The 15,278-nt window shown below is 37.8% G+C and overlaps 1 protein-coding gene across 3 annotated transcripts in view; it reads left to right on the forward strand.

Moving 5' to 3' along the window:
* The window catches only part of Elp1 (elongator complex protein 1), a 163,087-nt gene that overhangs the window by 65,012 nt on the left and 82,797 nt on the right, over positions 1 to 15,278 (forward strand). For all 3 annotated transcript variants that reach the window (XM_081734001.1, XM_081733999.1, XM_081734000.1), the window contains exon 12: positions 15,047 to 15,230. In XM_081734001.1, coding sequence (XP_081590127.1) covers positions 15,047 to 15,230 — 184 coding nt within the window. The remainder of the gene's footprint in view (positions 1 to 15,046; positions 15,231 to 15,278) is intronic.

Consider the following 15,278-nt stretch of genomic DNA (forward strand, 5'->3'; position numbering starts at 1 on the left):
TAATTACAATTAAATAATGTTCAGGGAGATGTCAAAACATTGGAACTAAATACGAGAATTGCAGAATTGGAATTGCATAAACAGCAGAAATTAGTGACGTTTTGATAATTTGGGTTCAGTTAACCGTTTAAAAGTATACAACAACGAACCTGAATAACCATTTAGTGTATAGCGTCTTTGGCGCGGAAGACCCGGGTTCAGTCGCCGGCGGAAGCTCGTGTGGTTCGAATCCCACGGAAGCTGTTACCCAACACTATGGAATGAAGACTTAAAAGTTGTATCGTCGCAGAAACAAAACCTCACTATGGGTCCTGTCCTGTGCCGAGGCAGTATAGTCTAAATAGTTTCTCTTCTTCCTAAGATCATCTCCAACCTCATCTTGTTCTCCTAAAGGTCAGTTTTACCCAGACTTCCTGACTAGAATTCTATAAACAGTATGTATATTTGTCATATGAGCAAAGTGCCACGCACATTTTAGATGTATCGATTTTATTTACCATATTATATTAGGCATCGTATGAAGTTCGCGTTGTATTATTTTAGAAGTCACTGTTTGGACTTCTCTATTCCCGATGCTTGTTGTTCTCTAAACTTTTCTTGTATGAATATCAAAGGTCATAGTAGGGGTGCAGTTGTAAGTTCGTATGCAAGCTGATACAAACATCCCGTTTGCGACATTCGATTATTCTCACGTTCCTGACGAACAATTACCATGGTGTCACTCTTTCCAGTCCTTAGGACGCGTGTGGTGACGTCATCAATATAGTCGCCACTTCAAACTGCTTAACACGTATTATCTTGAGAACCAGTCAGCCGATTTTTATTGTGTTTGCGTTAAATGAAAAGTAATTTCAAGCTAAAAATTATGTTCAGTAACATTTTTCCATATAAGCAATAATTAAAAATGTACGAGGAGCTTTATATATTTTCCGAAATCATTTTTTTTTTTTTTTTCAAATTAGAAACAAATTGTCAAGTTTACGAAAACATCCTACAGGTGATAAATTTTAGTGTTATTAGGACCTTTAATTTGCTGTAAGGTAAATGAAAATCGGACTATTAGTTCTCGAGATATGGACATAAGAAGTCAATTAGTAGGGGCGCAGTTGTAAGTTTGCATGCAAGTTAATGACAAAAACACGCCGTTTTCGACATTCGATTATTCTCGTGTTCCTAATGAATAATTAACATGATGTCACTTTTTTCTTCCCTTAGGACTCGTGTCGTGATGTCATCAATATGGCCGCCACTTCAAACTACTTAACACGTATTATCTTGAGAACCACTTAACCATTTTTTATTTTGTTTGTGTCAAATGAAAGTTTTAGTTTAAAGCTAAAAATTATGTCCAGAAACATTTTTTCATACAACCGATAATTAAAAGTGTACGAAGAACTGTATAGATTTTCCGAAATAAAAATTTGTGTTTTTTGGAAAATTACAAAGAAACTGTTAGGTTTACTAAAACATATTACTAGATGTAAATTTTAGTGTAATTTTTATTTGTTGTAAGGAAAATCAAAATCGGCCTATTAGTTCTCGAGGTATGGACATAAGAATAAGTCAGTAGAATACTTTATAAATGCTCGTTACTACTCGGTTACAGATGTCATGAAGAAGACACCATGTTTAAGATGGTCACATCATTAGGATAACCAAAATAAAAATATACGTAGGTGCTGGTACCATAACATTGCAACTAACATAACAGCGCCAGATGGATTTACGTGATATGCTGGGACGTTATGAGTTTTCAGTTGTGTCAGTTCTCTTTTTAATTAAGATGGAAAGATGCAGCTGTGCAGTAACAAAAGCAAGTTAGTTGAAATTTTGAAGACACTACCAAAATCTCCAGGAGAAATGCAAGTGGCACTAAACTCGACTGACTAAAGAAAAGAACTAAAAACAATCCTATGCAAAAGGGACTTCTCAGTTGCTATAGTTGTTGGGATTTCGGAGCTACAGGCTCCAAGTAAAGGGCCAGACGTGAAGACGTGATTTAGCAGAATAGTTCACAAAAGTAATTATTAAAAATACTGGGGTTTCCACGAAATTTATCCTATATTTGATAGGTATGAACAGAAATCCATTAAGAATCAAGTGAGGTAGAAAAGACTTCAAGGCATGACTCCAGTTTAATATATAATTGTAGACAGTACGATGATAGCAAACACCACATGAAAAAACTTCTTTCGCACGTAAGCACTAAAGATAAGTTATTATTTTATTTATCACAGTAAATAATTTCATATGCTAATGCTTTCAGAAAAAAGCCTGTAGCTACATGGCGTACAAATGTAGTTGCAACTCAAAGCAATTTGGAATACCTAAGTAGCATCAGGAGGAAGCAGATACCGAGATAATTTGGTTACTTCACTCTACAGATGCAGCACAAAGTATTGCCACAAAGCTTTGTATATTTGCTCAAGATACCGATATCTTAGTTTTAGCATTAAGGCGTTACCCAACCCACAAACTCCTACTCTAGACCATCCCCACAGTATTGCGTAGCTTTGTCAGATATTTACCACATCCTAGGTGCTATCTGCACTTCCAGCGTTACATGCCCTCTCTGGATGTGACAGTACTGGATGTTTATTCGGCAAAGGAAAAACACATTATTGGAAGGCATTTGAAAACTAATGAGGAGACCCCCTTTGCATTACAGAATCTTGGAAGGCAAGAACTACTTTCTGCTACACTAATAGATTAGCTAGAAGCATTCATCTGTCAAATTTATCAACCAGAAACAAAAATTACTTCTCTTGCAGAATTTCGTTGGAATATGTTCAGCAAAATGCAGACAAATTGGGAGAAACTACCTCCAACTCGAAACACACTCATACCCGCTTTCCAGAGAGCAAAATACCAAATGATTGTATGGAATCAAGATGTTAAAGTTAAACCTTTTATATCATTATCAGTTGGCCATAGTTGGTGTGAAGAAAATGGAGATATAAAGGTGTTTCTTTTCGTAGAGGCCTGTGTTCAATTGGTCCTTACACCGTGAGTTGAATGCGAATGGAGGTAAAACGAAGGTCAGTTGTTGATGTGGATATATCCAACATAATACCTGGTTGTAGTAGTTCAGTTACACCGTGAACTTGCGTAAGGACAGAGTGAACATGGAACCTCCACAGAGTGTCCACAGGGTGTATATGCTGTACGAGTTCAAACTGGGATCAAACGCCGTTACAGATATGCCAGGCCTGTAGTGAGGGTGTCATGACTACGCGAACAGGTTTAGCATGTTTAAGTTCGGTGACGAAACACTCGAAGACGTACCACGTGCCGGAAGACCAACACATGTACAAAATGAAGACCTTCAGGCAGCAATTGAGGCGAACAGCTTCCAGACACTTGAGGAACTGGGACTACAATTCAGTGTGAGTGGAGAAACCATTCGGCAGCACTTCCATCAACTTGGGAAGCACTACAAGTTGGGTCGATGGGTCCCACATGATTTGACTTCGGGCCAGAAGGCAACGCGAGTAGACACCTGTGTCTGAGGAAGGATCCATTTCTGAACAGGGTGTTGACATGTGATGAGAAGTGGGTCCTGTATGAAACTCCACGGCGCCGTCATCATTGGTTAGCATCCCATGAACCGGTTCTAAAACAGCCGAAACCAGCACTGCACCAGAACAAGGTCCTCATGTGTGTTTGGTGGACTGCTCGCAGCATCGTGCATCGGGAACTGCTACTAGCTGGTCAGAACATCAATACAGCTGTGTACTGTCAGCAGTTAAGCCGTGTTCAAGAAAAAGTTGACACTCTGGAGGAACACTTCTGAATCGCAAAGCAGTCCTCCTGTTACAGGACAACGCTAAGCTCGACGTGGCTAGGATGACCCGGGACACCATTCTACGCCTTGGATGGGAAACATTTGCATCCGCCATACTCCCCGGACATTGCACCGTCTGATTATCACCTGTTCCATTCCTTGAACAATCACCTTCGAGGACGCTAGTTCAAATCTCTAGTAGAGTGCAAAATGCACTTGATATCTTCTTCGCTTCACGGCCCACCAAGTTCTACCGCGATGGAATCCATTGCCTTCCAGAACGTTGACAGGTCGTCGATGATGTTGGAGACAATTTTTGATCTTCCAGGTAGTCTTAGATGACATACCGATGTTCGAAGGTGGTGGGTGAAGAAGCAACAAAATTTTGGTTACCTTTATATTGCGTCTGTGTACTGTAAATTACCTTGTGCGCCAGATTCTATTTTAAAGTTAGTGCATTGCTCATAAACTAGAAATAAGTGCAATCTTCCGTGCAAATGTTCAGCAAATAAAATTCTCTGTCCTGAAATGTGTGAGAGTATTGTAAATGAATTATTGTGTTATAATAAATTTAGGAGTGAATTCTCATATGAAGGGTAAGGGGGAAAAAAGAAGGAATGTCACAAAACTGCATTTTCGAGAAAACGGCGTTTTAATATTGCAAACCGCATAAGAAGAATAGGGTTAGTTAAATCTTTTGCCCATTTTATATGGACATTTCTACATCTACGCATGCATGGCATGTGCAGTCAAATAGAACCAAGAGTCACCAACAGATAGGGCAAAGACCTGAAAAAGCACATACATGGACATTCCTTGTATTTTCCCCTTACCCTTCATATCTAGCTGACGATGTTAGCGGCGATGAGTTTAGTCAATAAATTAAGAGTGGTGCCTTAGGTTGGCCATGCAATGTGTCTAGTGGTTTCATTTTTGAGTGGTAGTATTTCTTCTAAAATAAAAAGGTACCACGTTACCAGGTGTGAAGAATGAAAGTTATTTCTTCTGTTATATACTTTCTTTGTGTGCAGGATATATGAAAACGTTGTAACTGAGAGCCCCACTAACTGCTCTTTGACTCAATTGTTTGTTTGTATGGAGGGTTGAAACGAAAATAAGTATAAGTTTATTTACAGTTCATTTGATATTAACACTTACGGTATGCTATAATTCGACAGATATTTTAAGTAAATTTTACCAAAATTCAGCAATTCGTATCTTTCATGATATCTTGAATGGACACAGTAAGTATATCACATTTGATGGCGTATTGGAAATATTCGGCCTTACCGCCGTAGGCTGCGGCATTTAAATTAGCTATTCAATTCCATATTTCGGTTACAGTCGCGTGATCAGTTTGAGATGGTCGCCCTTTGGGGATCGCTTTGTAAAATACAATACAATTATCATGGAACAGTAGCCATAACTTAAGATCTGGATCTCGTTGTGAAAGAACAAGATGGCGTTTGCGGGTAGTCTCATCTACGGCTTTATTGAAGCAGTACCTATTGTAGGTAACCAAATTAGTTGCAACTTTATGGTATCAGCACCTACGTATATCTTTATTTTATCTATCCTAATGATGTGACCATCTTCAGCGTGGAGTCTTCTTCGTAACAAAGGCAACTGGGTAGTAACGAGCACTTATAAAGTATTTTATTGATTTATTCTTATTGTTACGACTGAAAACGTACTCAATACCTATAAACACTATACTACTGTGAGAGCACTCTATTCCACTTCAATAAGATTCACATATGTTCTGTATGGTTTTATTTCCCAATTAACTTCGAACAACAGAACTTTACAACCAACTGTAAACTAAAACTGCATCCCTTTCAGATATATTTTAGTCCTTAACAAAAAACTACAGGCCTCTTTTCTTTGTCCTCCTGTCTCAAGAAAAAAAAAAAAAAAAAAAAAAAAAAAACTCGATCATCCAAAATTACCGTCCTTTCTTCTTTCTTTCCGTCTTCTCAGAGGATTCTACATCACTCCCACCTTTTGATGACCATCAAAACAAATTACTCTAAGTATCTTGACGGAACTTTCACTTTCCGACCACACCTCGTAGATAAATCACCAACTCGGCTGCTCTTCACCACAGGAGATTGTGACTCCACTGATTCCGCCACAGCATGTTCTGACTCCATTGGTTCCACCAGAGCATGTTCTGACTCCATTGGTTCCACCACAGGATGTTCTGCGTCGTTAACCAAATCCCCAGGCATCGATACCTCTAGTGGATACAGTCTCTGCACCGGACGAACAAGGATCCCGTTTTCTGTTTTCACTTTCACCACTCTAACATGATCATCTTGACCCGGGAAGAAATCAACAACACTTAATCCTACGTTTTTCTTCAGTTTCAACCAAGACGACGTCACCCAACTTTATGTCCTTAGCATGCCCTTTCTCTCGTTGTCGCTGCACTAATAGTCCCAAATATTCAGTCCTGAATCTGTCTCTAAATCTCTTCTTCATTTCACTGCTAACTTCAAATTCGTTCACTGTTGCATCCTTCACTGGCCAATCGGATTCTTCCATTTTCAACCAACCTGGACCCTCCCACCATCTGGAATTCAACAAAGTAGTAGCATCACAGCCTCTGCTTGGGAGATCTGCTGGGTTGAATTCACCAGGGATGTGTCTCCAACACGAGATGTCAGATATCGATCTTATTTCTTGAACTCGGTTTGCAACAAACACGCCCCAAGGTTCATCTCGTTTGATCCAACTCAGAGCAGTAGTTGAATCCGTCCAATAACAAACAGGAATGTCCAATTCCAAACTATCAATAACTGTTCGAGCAAGTCGTGCACCGATACAACATGCCATTAGCTCGAGTCGTGGTATTGTAACCTTCTTCAGTGGTGCAGCTCTAGATTTACTCGCTAGTAACTGAACTTCAAACCTTTCCAGCACTTTCACTTCTTAAAAATATTACACACGCATAAGCGTATTGACAAGCGTCACAAAAAACATGCAAACTCCACGACTTTCTACACGGATCAATCGTGAAGCGTCTGGGAACTTTTATCTCCTGTAACACTGTGATGTTTTTAGACCACTTCCGGAACTTCCGCGCAATGTCTTCTGGAACTACCTCATCCCAACTAGCTTTCGCGTTATAACTTTCTTGTATTAGTAGTTTAGGGATTAGTGTCATAGGTGACAAGAATCCAATCGGATCAAAAATCTTGTGCGCCGCAGAAAGAATGGACCTTCTGGTAACGGTCTCTTCAGTTTCGTTGAAACAGTGTAGATCACAGCTCAAAACATCTTTGCACTTTTCCCAAGCTACGCCTAGTACCGGAATAACCCTTTCTTCCTGATTTCCTGCTTGTAAAACTGTATGCTCCCATCCTCGCAGGTCAAACTTTGCTTCAGCTAACAACTTAGTAGAATGTTCGATAAAGATAGCCAGTTCTGCCTCACTACTAACGGAAGTTACACAATTATCTACGTAAAACGACTGCTTCAGTCTGTCCGCAATTTCCTTATACATCGGAGGTGCATTGGTTAAAAGGTGGTTCAACACAGCTCCCAGGAGAAATGGACTACAATTCAAACCGAACACAACCCGATTGTGTCTGTATAATTTCTGTTTCTTGTTGGAGAAGTCCTCCCACCATAGGAATCTTAAAAAATCACGATCTCTTTCGTTTACCACTATTTGCAAAAAAGCTTTCTTTATGTCGGAGACAACCCCAATCTTTTTCTCTCTAAATCTCAATAATAAAGCTGGTATAAGTTCGACTAGATTTGGGCCTTCTTCCAAACAATCATTTATTGAAGGCGCACCTTTCACTTTACAAGAAGCATCAAACACTGGTCTGATTTTAGTTGTCGAATTCTCCTTAAACACAGCACGATGTGGTAAATAGTAACCTGGAACCAAAACTTCATTTTTATGCACCTCTTCTATAATGCTGTCCCTTTCCCATTCTTGAAAAACTGCATCGTACTCTTCATACTTCCTCTGTTGAACTATTCTCTCCGACACCGTCAGACATCTCTTTTCCGCAATGCTTAAATATCAGGAAGCGATTGATGATATTCACTCCACGGCAAACTCACTTCGTACCTCCGTTCTTCATTGATCCTCACGGTTTCCTCGAAGTGCTCGATAACTTCCTGTTCCCGTTCTTTACGTGTTACACTCTGCACCGGGTCTGTGATTCCTAATGTATCTAACCTCCACAGATCAGCTGTTGTTACGTTCTGTGTCAACAGTGAAGTAACGCACATTGCTGATACCCCTTGGTAGTCTTCCTTGTGGGCAGGGATTTTCCCCATCACGACCCACCCTAGCTTCGTTTCCACAGCAACAAGACCTGAATCTAGTTTATGCACATTATTAACAATTGTCCGGCCATATCAGCTCCAATAAGTAGTTCAATTTCACTGTCATCCCCACCAAAGTCTGTTAACCAGATCTTCGCTTTTATTTCCTTTAACCACGGACCCCTTTTTAGACTTTGAATATTGTTGCAAATAATCGGTCTCTCCAACACTTCTAGTTTTGTGGTAAAAGTTCCACAGACGGCACCCACACGGATTTCATAACGTTTGTGCTTTTTTTTTTTTGTTTGAATGAACACCCCCAAACAGTATATGTACTAATGTTTCCTCCCCTTGTGGAACAAGACCAATTTCACGCGCGGTTCTTTCTAAAATATACGAACGCTGTGATTCCCGTGTCAATCAACGCCCTTACCTCACGTACTGTTCCATTTACCAGTACGCTAACCTTAATCGTCTGTAATAGGTACTGTTCGCTAGAATTTTGATTTGTTAAGGTACATGTGGCAGATTCTTTACCATCCCCAATTTTCTTATTACTTTGTACCGATAATTTATTGCACATAATCGCAAAATGTTTCCCCTTGCACTTGAAACATTTAATGTTCAATTCACACTCGCGCGCGTAGTGTTTTGGCTTGAAACACGAAAAACAACGTTCGTTCTTTATCAACAACTTTTTCTTTTCTTCCAGTGTTAAGTCTCGCGCTTTCACGCAATTTTATTCCGCATGCATTTCTTCACAGAACACACACCTTTTTCTGACCGGTACTTCTTGTTGATGGCCGGAAAACAAGTTGTTTGCAGTTGGAAATTTGTTTTCTGTAGAACTCTTTTTACTTCTAACCGTACTACCACTGCCTGCTAGCTTAAATCCTGCTTGTGCCAATCTGATTCTTTCCTCACCTTCCACTTCATTTCTTAAAAACACCAACAACTGGTTCATTTTCTCACTGTAAATATTGGATCCATTTTCATTTGCATTGTCACTTCCGGTGTGTCTTAACCAAACACGTAACACATCCTTTGGTAAACACGACTCTACCAGAGGAAACAGCATCGCTGCGCACTTATCACTAGTCACTCCTATTGTTTCTAAGGACCGCAGGTGTGATTCCAGTTTATCATATAACGAAAATAACGGCGAACTTCCACTGTCCTTTGGCGCCGACACGTTCTGGATAACTAGTCCGAGTAACTCGCGCACGTAGTACTCCGTTAAAAGTTCTTCCCTTCTGAACCGTGTTTTTAAACTTTCAATCACTTTATCATAGTTTTCACCGGTAGGCGGGTAACTGGCTACAACGTCCCAGGCCCTTGTACCTGTTACGATTGCCTGACGAAGGTATTGAAACTTGTCCTCTTTCTCTAGCTCTTCGTCGTCATGTATACGTTTAAACTGGCTCCAAAAACTTAACCATTCATTAATTTCACCACCAAAACTCTTTAGTTCTAACTTTGGCAACTTCAGCTTTCTGCGTCCTGCAGTAGAACCTGCCTGGCTACCACTATTACTGCTTTTGTCCGTTTCGCGCCTTAGAAATTTGTCGTATTTCACGCGCACTTCATCCACTTTAGTTCGGTACTCTTCTATTGACCTGTATTCTACTTCGTACCGGATATCACAGTCCGCACCTGTATCACAAAGAATTTCACCTAAAATCTTTTTATCGAAAGTGGGAAGTTCGGTAAACAACCTTTCTAATTTCGTAACGTTTAGTTGTAGTGTTTCTTCATCTGGATCGTCCTTTTCAAACTCACCGATTAATAGTTCACAAGTTCTTATTAATGAAACTCTTACAGGTTTCCTTCCAATAATTAACTTGTTCATTGTATCCATTATTTGCAACTAATTCGAACAAACTAAAACTGAACTCTTGTGCTCTCACAAACTACAATTCACTGCTCCACGCTGTGGCGCCAGAAATGTTACGACTGAAAACGTACTCAATACCTATAAACACTATACTACTGTGAGAGCACTCTATTCCACTTCAATAAGATTCACATATGTTCTGTATGGTTTTATTTCCCAATTAACTTCGAACAACAGAACTTTACAACCAACTGTAAACTAAAACTGCATCCCTTTCAGATATATTTTAGTCCTTAACAAAAAACTACAGGCCTCTTTTCTTTGTCCTCCTGTCTCAAGAAAGAAGAAAAAAAAAAACTCGATCATCCAAAATTACCGCCCTTTCTTCTTTCTTTCCGTCTTCTCAGAGGATTCTACACTTATGTTCATACGTCGAGAACTAATAAACCGATTTTGATTTTCTTTGCAACAAATTAAAGGCCTCGAATTACACTAAAATTTACATCTTGTAACATGGTTTCGTTAACCTAACAGTTTCTTTGTAATTTGCCAAAAAAAAAAAAAAAAAAGATTTCATAAAATATATAAAGTCCCTCGTACATTTTTAATTATCAGCTTATGAGAAAATGTTACTGAACGTAATTTTTAGCATTAAACTAAAACTTTTATTTGACACAAACAAAATAAAAGTTGGTTAAGTGGCTTTCAAGATAATGCGTGAAGTAGCTGAAAAAGTAGCGTGAAGTGGTGGTCATATTTATGACGTCACCACACGTATTCCAAGGGAGGAGAAAAGTAACACCATGTTATGTTAATTATTCATGAGGAACACGCGAATAATCGAATGCCGCAAACGGCATGTTTCCGTCATCAACTTGCATGCAAACTTACAACTTGGCCTCTACCAATTGACTTATTCCATATCTCGAGAACTAATAGTCCGATTTGCATTTTCTTTACATCAAATTAAAGGTCTTAAATTACACTCAAATTTATGTTCTGTTACATATTTTCGTAAACGTAACAGTTTCTTTGTAAGTTGGAAAAAATACAAATTTTGATTTCGGAAAATATATTAAGTCCCTCGTACATTTTTAATTATCGGATGTATGAAAAAATGTTACTGAACATAATTTTTAGCTTGAAATTAAAGTTTTCATTTCACTCAAACACAATAAAAATCGGTTGAGCGGTTTTCACGATAATACGTGTTAAGTAGTTTGAAGTGGCAGCCATATTTATGACGAAACCACACACGCCCTGAGAGCTGGAAAGAGTGACACCATGGTAATTGTTCGTCAGGAACGTGAGAATAATTGAATGCACCAAACGGCATATTTGTATCATCAAATTGCACACGAAAGCGATTTTCCTTACAACTGCGCCCCTACTATCAGTTGTCATATTCATGAAATACGACTGACAGAACTGTCCTTCTGTAATATGTAAATTTTATTTTTAATTTGTTTGATATTAACCACAAAGATAAAATATTTATGTATCCGCCAATAATCTACTTGTTTCCCCTCGTTGACTTTTTACCTGTTTGTTAGCACTACGCCAATTCTTTTATTCATCTCCTAGATTTATATTTTTTTTTTAAATAAGATTTCTCTGAATATCCGTTCTCGGTTTGTCACCATGCATTTCGTCTTATCTCAGTTCTGAAGACGAATTTTCCTAGATGCTGAGGACAAGTTACTCGCGTTTTTTTTTTTTTTATTGATCCTATACTGTGTTCTTCGCATATCTTTATCGTTTCCAGGTACAAGTAAGATTCAGTGATTAATTTTGTCCTGTGCTACTATCCTATACTGTCCTAATCACGTATTTTAAAACTAAGCTAAAAAGAATAATGAGAATAGAATATTCTCGTACTTCTAACCATTAAAAGTTCTGAAAGTGTTACTCCTTTACCGAGAAATGGTCTATCTAGATTACAGTGACAAATTTCATTATACCCCGAAGTTTATGATAGGTAGGCCCGACGAAAATCTCTTAATTCGAGTTCGCGTAAGTCGAGTACAACTTTACATATAAATACTTTCAAGTTTTATTTAATTGACACCAAGGACTAACAAAAACACTTGTTAATAAAGTTGAAGTTCTTTATACGTACATAAAAATATTTAAAAAGTATGAGAGTTACGTAAGAAAGTCTTCGATGTCGATGGGATGCTGAAATCTTACATATTCGTCTAACGACACAGTGCCTTCTTTTCTTCTTTCACGGAAAATTTTTTCGTTGCATGCTATTGATTTTATTTCTTTATTCTTGCTTTGAAATTACAATACGGTCTTCACTGGAGTGGATATTTTCTAAAATTTTAAAGCCGTTTTCAATTGAGCTTAAGCCTTCTGTCAAACTTCCAATTGTTGTGTGATTTCTGGTAAAAATGGGTCTGAAGTGTCGGGCACTTCAATGATGTTTTGCTCACGCATCTCTATAAGTTATCGATTGTCAGTCCGTGAGCATGTAAATCCAACAGTTCGGTGTCATCACCATCTTTGACTTCCAACTCTAGGTGCCTGGCAAAATTAACAACTTCTAACACATGAGCGACATGATCAGTTTCTGGTGTTGTTTCCCCTCTCGTTTCTGGAAAGAAGAAAGAAAGAAGAAAAAAGACAAAGTTCCTTCCAAGTACCATTCAGTGGTCCTTGAGATATTTTGAAATTCCATCCTATGATTTTCCAGTAATTATTACGCCATCTAAAACATTGAATTGTTTCCAAAAATCTTTAACAGATTTCTCACTGTTTAGCCACACATCTTGATTCAAATGTGCAAACAAATGTGTCGTTTAGCAAGCCTTGAAGTTTTTGATGACTCCTTGTCCATTGATTGAAGCAAACTGGTTGTTGGTCGAAATCAATTAAAATGGGGGGAGGGTGACTGAGTGTATTGTCAATAAGAAGCATAATTTCAAATAGAATCTATTTAGGTTTATTTAGGCTTGCAGTAACATTCGACTTCGGGTAGGAAGTGGTGACCAAACCAGTCCTCAAAAATGGAAGCTGTCCCCCAAGATAAGTGATTTGTCTTTCAAATCACTGGTAATCTAATTTTAGGTACACATATTTATGATCTGGGGAATTCAGAGCGATAAATAAATTGAAGTTGCAACTTGCAGTTGATAACCAGCATTTCCGCCAACCATCACTGTCAATCGGTCTTTGAAAATCATATAGCCACTTTCTATCATATCCTTGAATATCTCAGGAAAAAATTGCAGCTTCTGTATTGGCACTCGCTGCGATTCTATGTGAATTAGAGCGAGTATTAAATCGGTTGAACCAACATTTACTAGGTACAAAGTTTTCATCTTCGTCCACTTTCCTAACTTCTTCTTTCAACTTCAAAAATCAACTTAGCTTAATAGCAGTGTTCTAATCGATTGGACAATTCTTCACTTTTACTTGATTATCACATTATAATTTCAGCATTGTTTCAACCTCAGCAATAATGCTACGACATTTGCGAATTAGACTTGAGTTCAAAAATTTTTTCACTACATCGATATTTCTTTCTTTATCTTTCATGATTGTTCTTGATTCCGGAAACCCAAACTTGTTTACCAATTTATAAATTTTCATTCTGCTATCAAAATTCTTGATAATGCTAAGTTTACCTTCTGAACATATTGTTTTCCTTTTACTAGGGGGGATAATCCTTTTCTTCTGCAGGGAAATCGGATTTACTTCGTTTGGACGACATAGCTTTTTATGGGCTTTAAAAATATAGAGAAACAACTTTAACTTTCGTGGATCATAGAGTCGTAATCTTGCATGTAGAGTTTGCCCGAAATGCGTCCATTACCTATCACAGCAGAGAAAACACTGAAGATAACGGGCAGCATTGTTGCTAAATGAAAAAAATTAGTGGGTGGCAATGTTGCCAAACGAAACAAGTCAAGAGCCTCATAACTCCGAGATCGCATAAGTGGGGTATTACTATATTAACATCTATACATTCCGATAAATTCAGAGCAAATTCGAATGTAATTATTGATGTTTGGGCTGTTACGAATAGTACATGGACCAACATCCTGAACTTACTCATGCGATCATGCGAACTTCGATATATTCCTACAAAAACATGTAAATTGTTTGTCTGTATCTAAAATAGTTTCGTTTGTATACTTTCTTAAAAGTGTTTATCTTTTGTACTAAGCCTGTATAATTGGTTGTGGGAGCATCCTTAATGTTGTTACTTGTATACTTTACTGTGCGAGATGTGTAACGTTGTGTTGTAATCCAAGTCTCTTAGAGGCAAGATATAGTGTTTGGAAATGGTCCGTTCTGTTGGAGTAATCTTGTATGGTAATCTGAGCAGCTGGAAGCTGTACCAGATTCAAATTATGACGTGGTTCGGAGTCTACTATATGAACGGTAAAACTTGTTTGTTGTCTTGATTTTGGATAAGGCCATAAAGCAACATCGATCTGCACTTTTTATAGGTTAATTTGAAAGGCTTGAAAATATTAGGAAGCTTTGATTATCCAAAGAGGAATAAAAATTAAGGATAATTTCCAACAAATAAATTACATTCTCATTCTCCTGTACCTGATTTGAGTATTATCAGTGATGGTGATAATAAATTATTACTTTTGCCATCAAATAATTATCGATAGAAGTTTCAAGAAATATACAATGTTCGCCAACATTGTTGTTATTGCCTGATGACATCCCTTTTCAGTATTGAACTTGAATCTAAAGTTTAACGTGTAATCTGAACCTAATATGCTCCCACTAAGTATTAAACCAGGTCTTTCGCACGAAAAGCAACAACACTAAGTCTGCTTTCTAATTTTAAGAAATATTTCTTGTACAGTCGCCAGCAAAAGTGCATTGCCACCTACATCTGTTGTTTCTCAAATAACTTAAAACGAATGAATTAGTTACGCCTTAGTGAAAATCGAACTCTCATTGACTAAATCATTTTTAAGTTAATAAAAAAAAGACATGTACGGGGTGAATGCTGCTATTACCATTGAGTATCAAATACATAGTATACGATTGTCGTTCATTGTATGTAAACTTGTGTTATTCATGCTTTACATTATTTTACATAATTTCTATTTAAGATTAAAGTTTCATCTTTATACGAAATAATTTACGTCTTCGCTTTTCACTTTCAGATTCAAATGTGCAGAGTGGATAATGATCATTATATGTTTGGCTTGACCAGCAGACACAGATTTTTCATCAATAATCAAGAAGTAGCAAACAACATCACTTCATTTTGTCTTCATTCTGAATTTCTACTTTTAACTACTCTTAAACATACATTGTTGTGTTGTTTACTTGACAAGAGAAATATTGGTAAGTGCAGTTAGTTTTGAAAATTAATGGGAGCCGTATGCATGTATC

The sequence above is a fragment of the Thermobia domestica genome, chromosome 12 (assembly GCF_964235325.1).
Source record: "Thermobia domestica chromosome 12, izTheDome1.hap1.1, whole genome shotgun sequence".
NCBI classification, from domain to species: Eukaryota; Metazoa; Arthropoda; class Insecta; order Zygentoma; family Lepismatidae; genus Thermobia; species Thermobia domestica.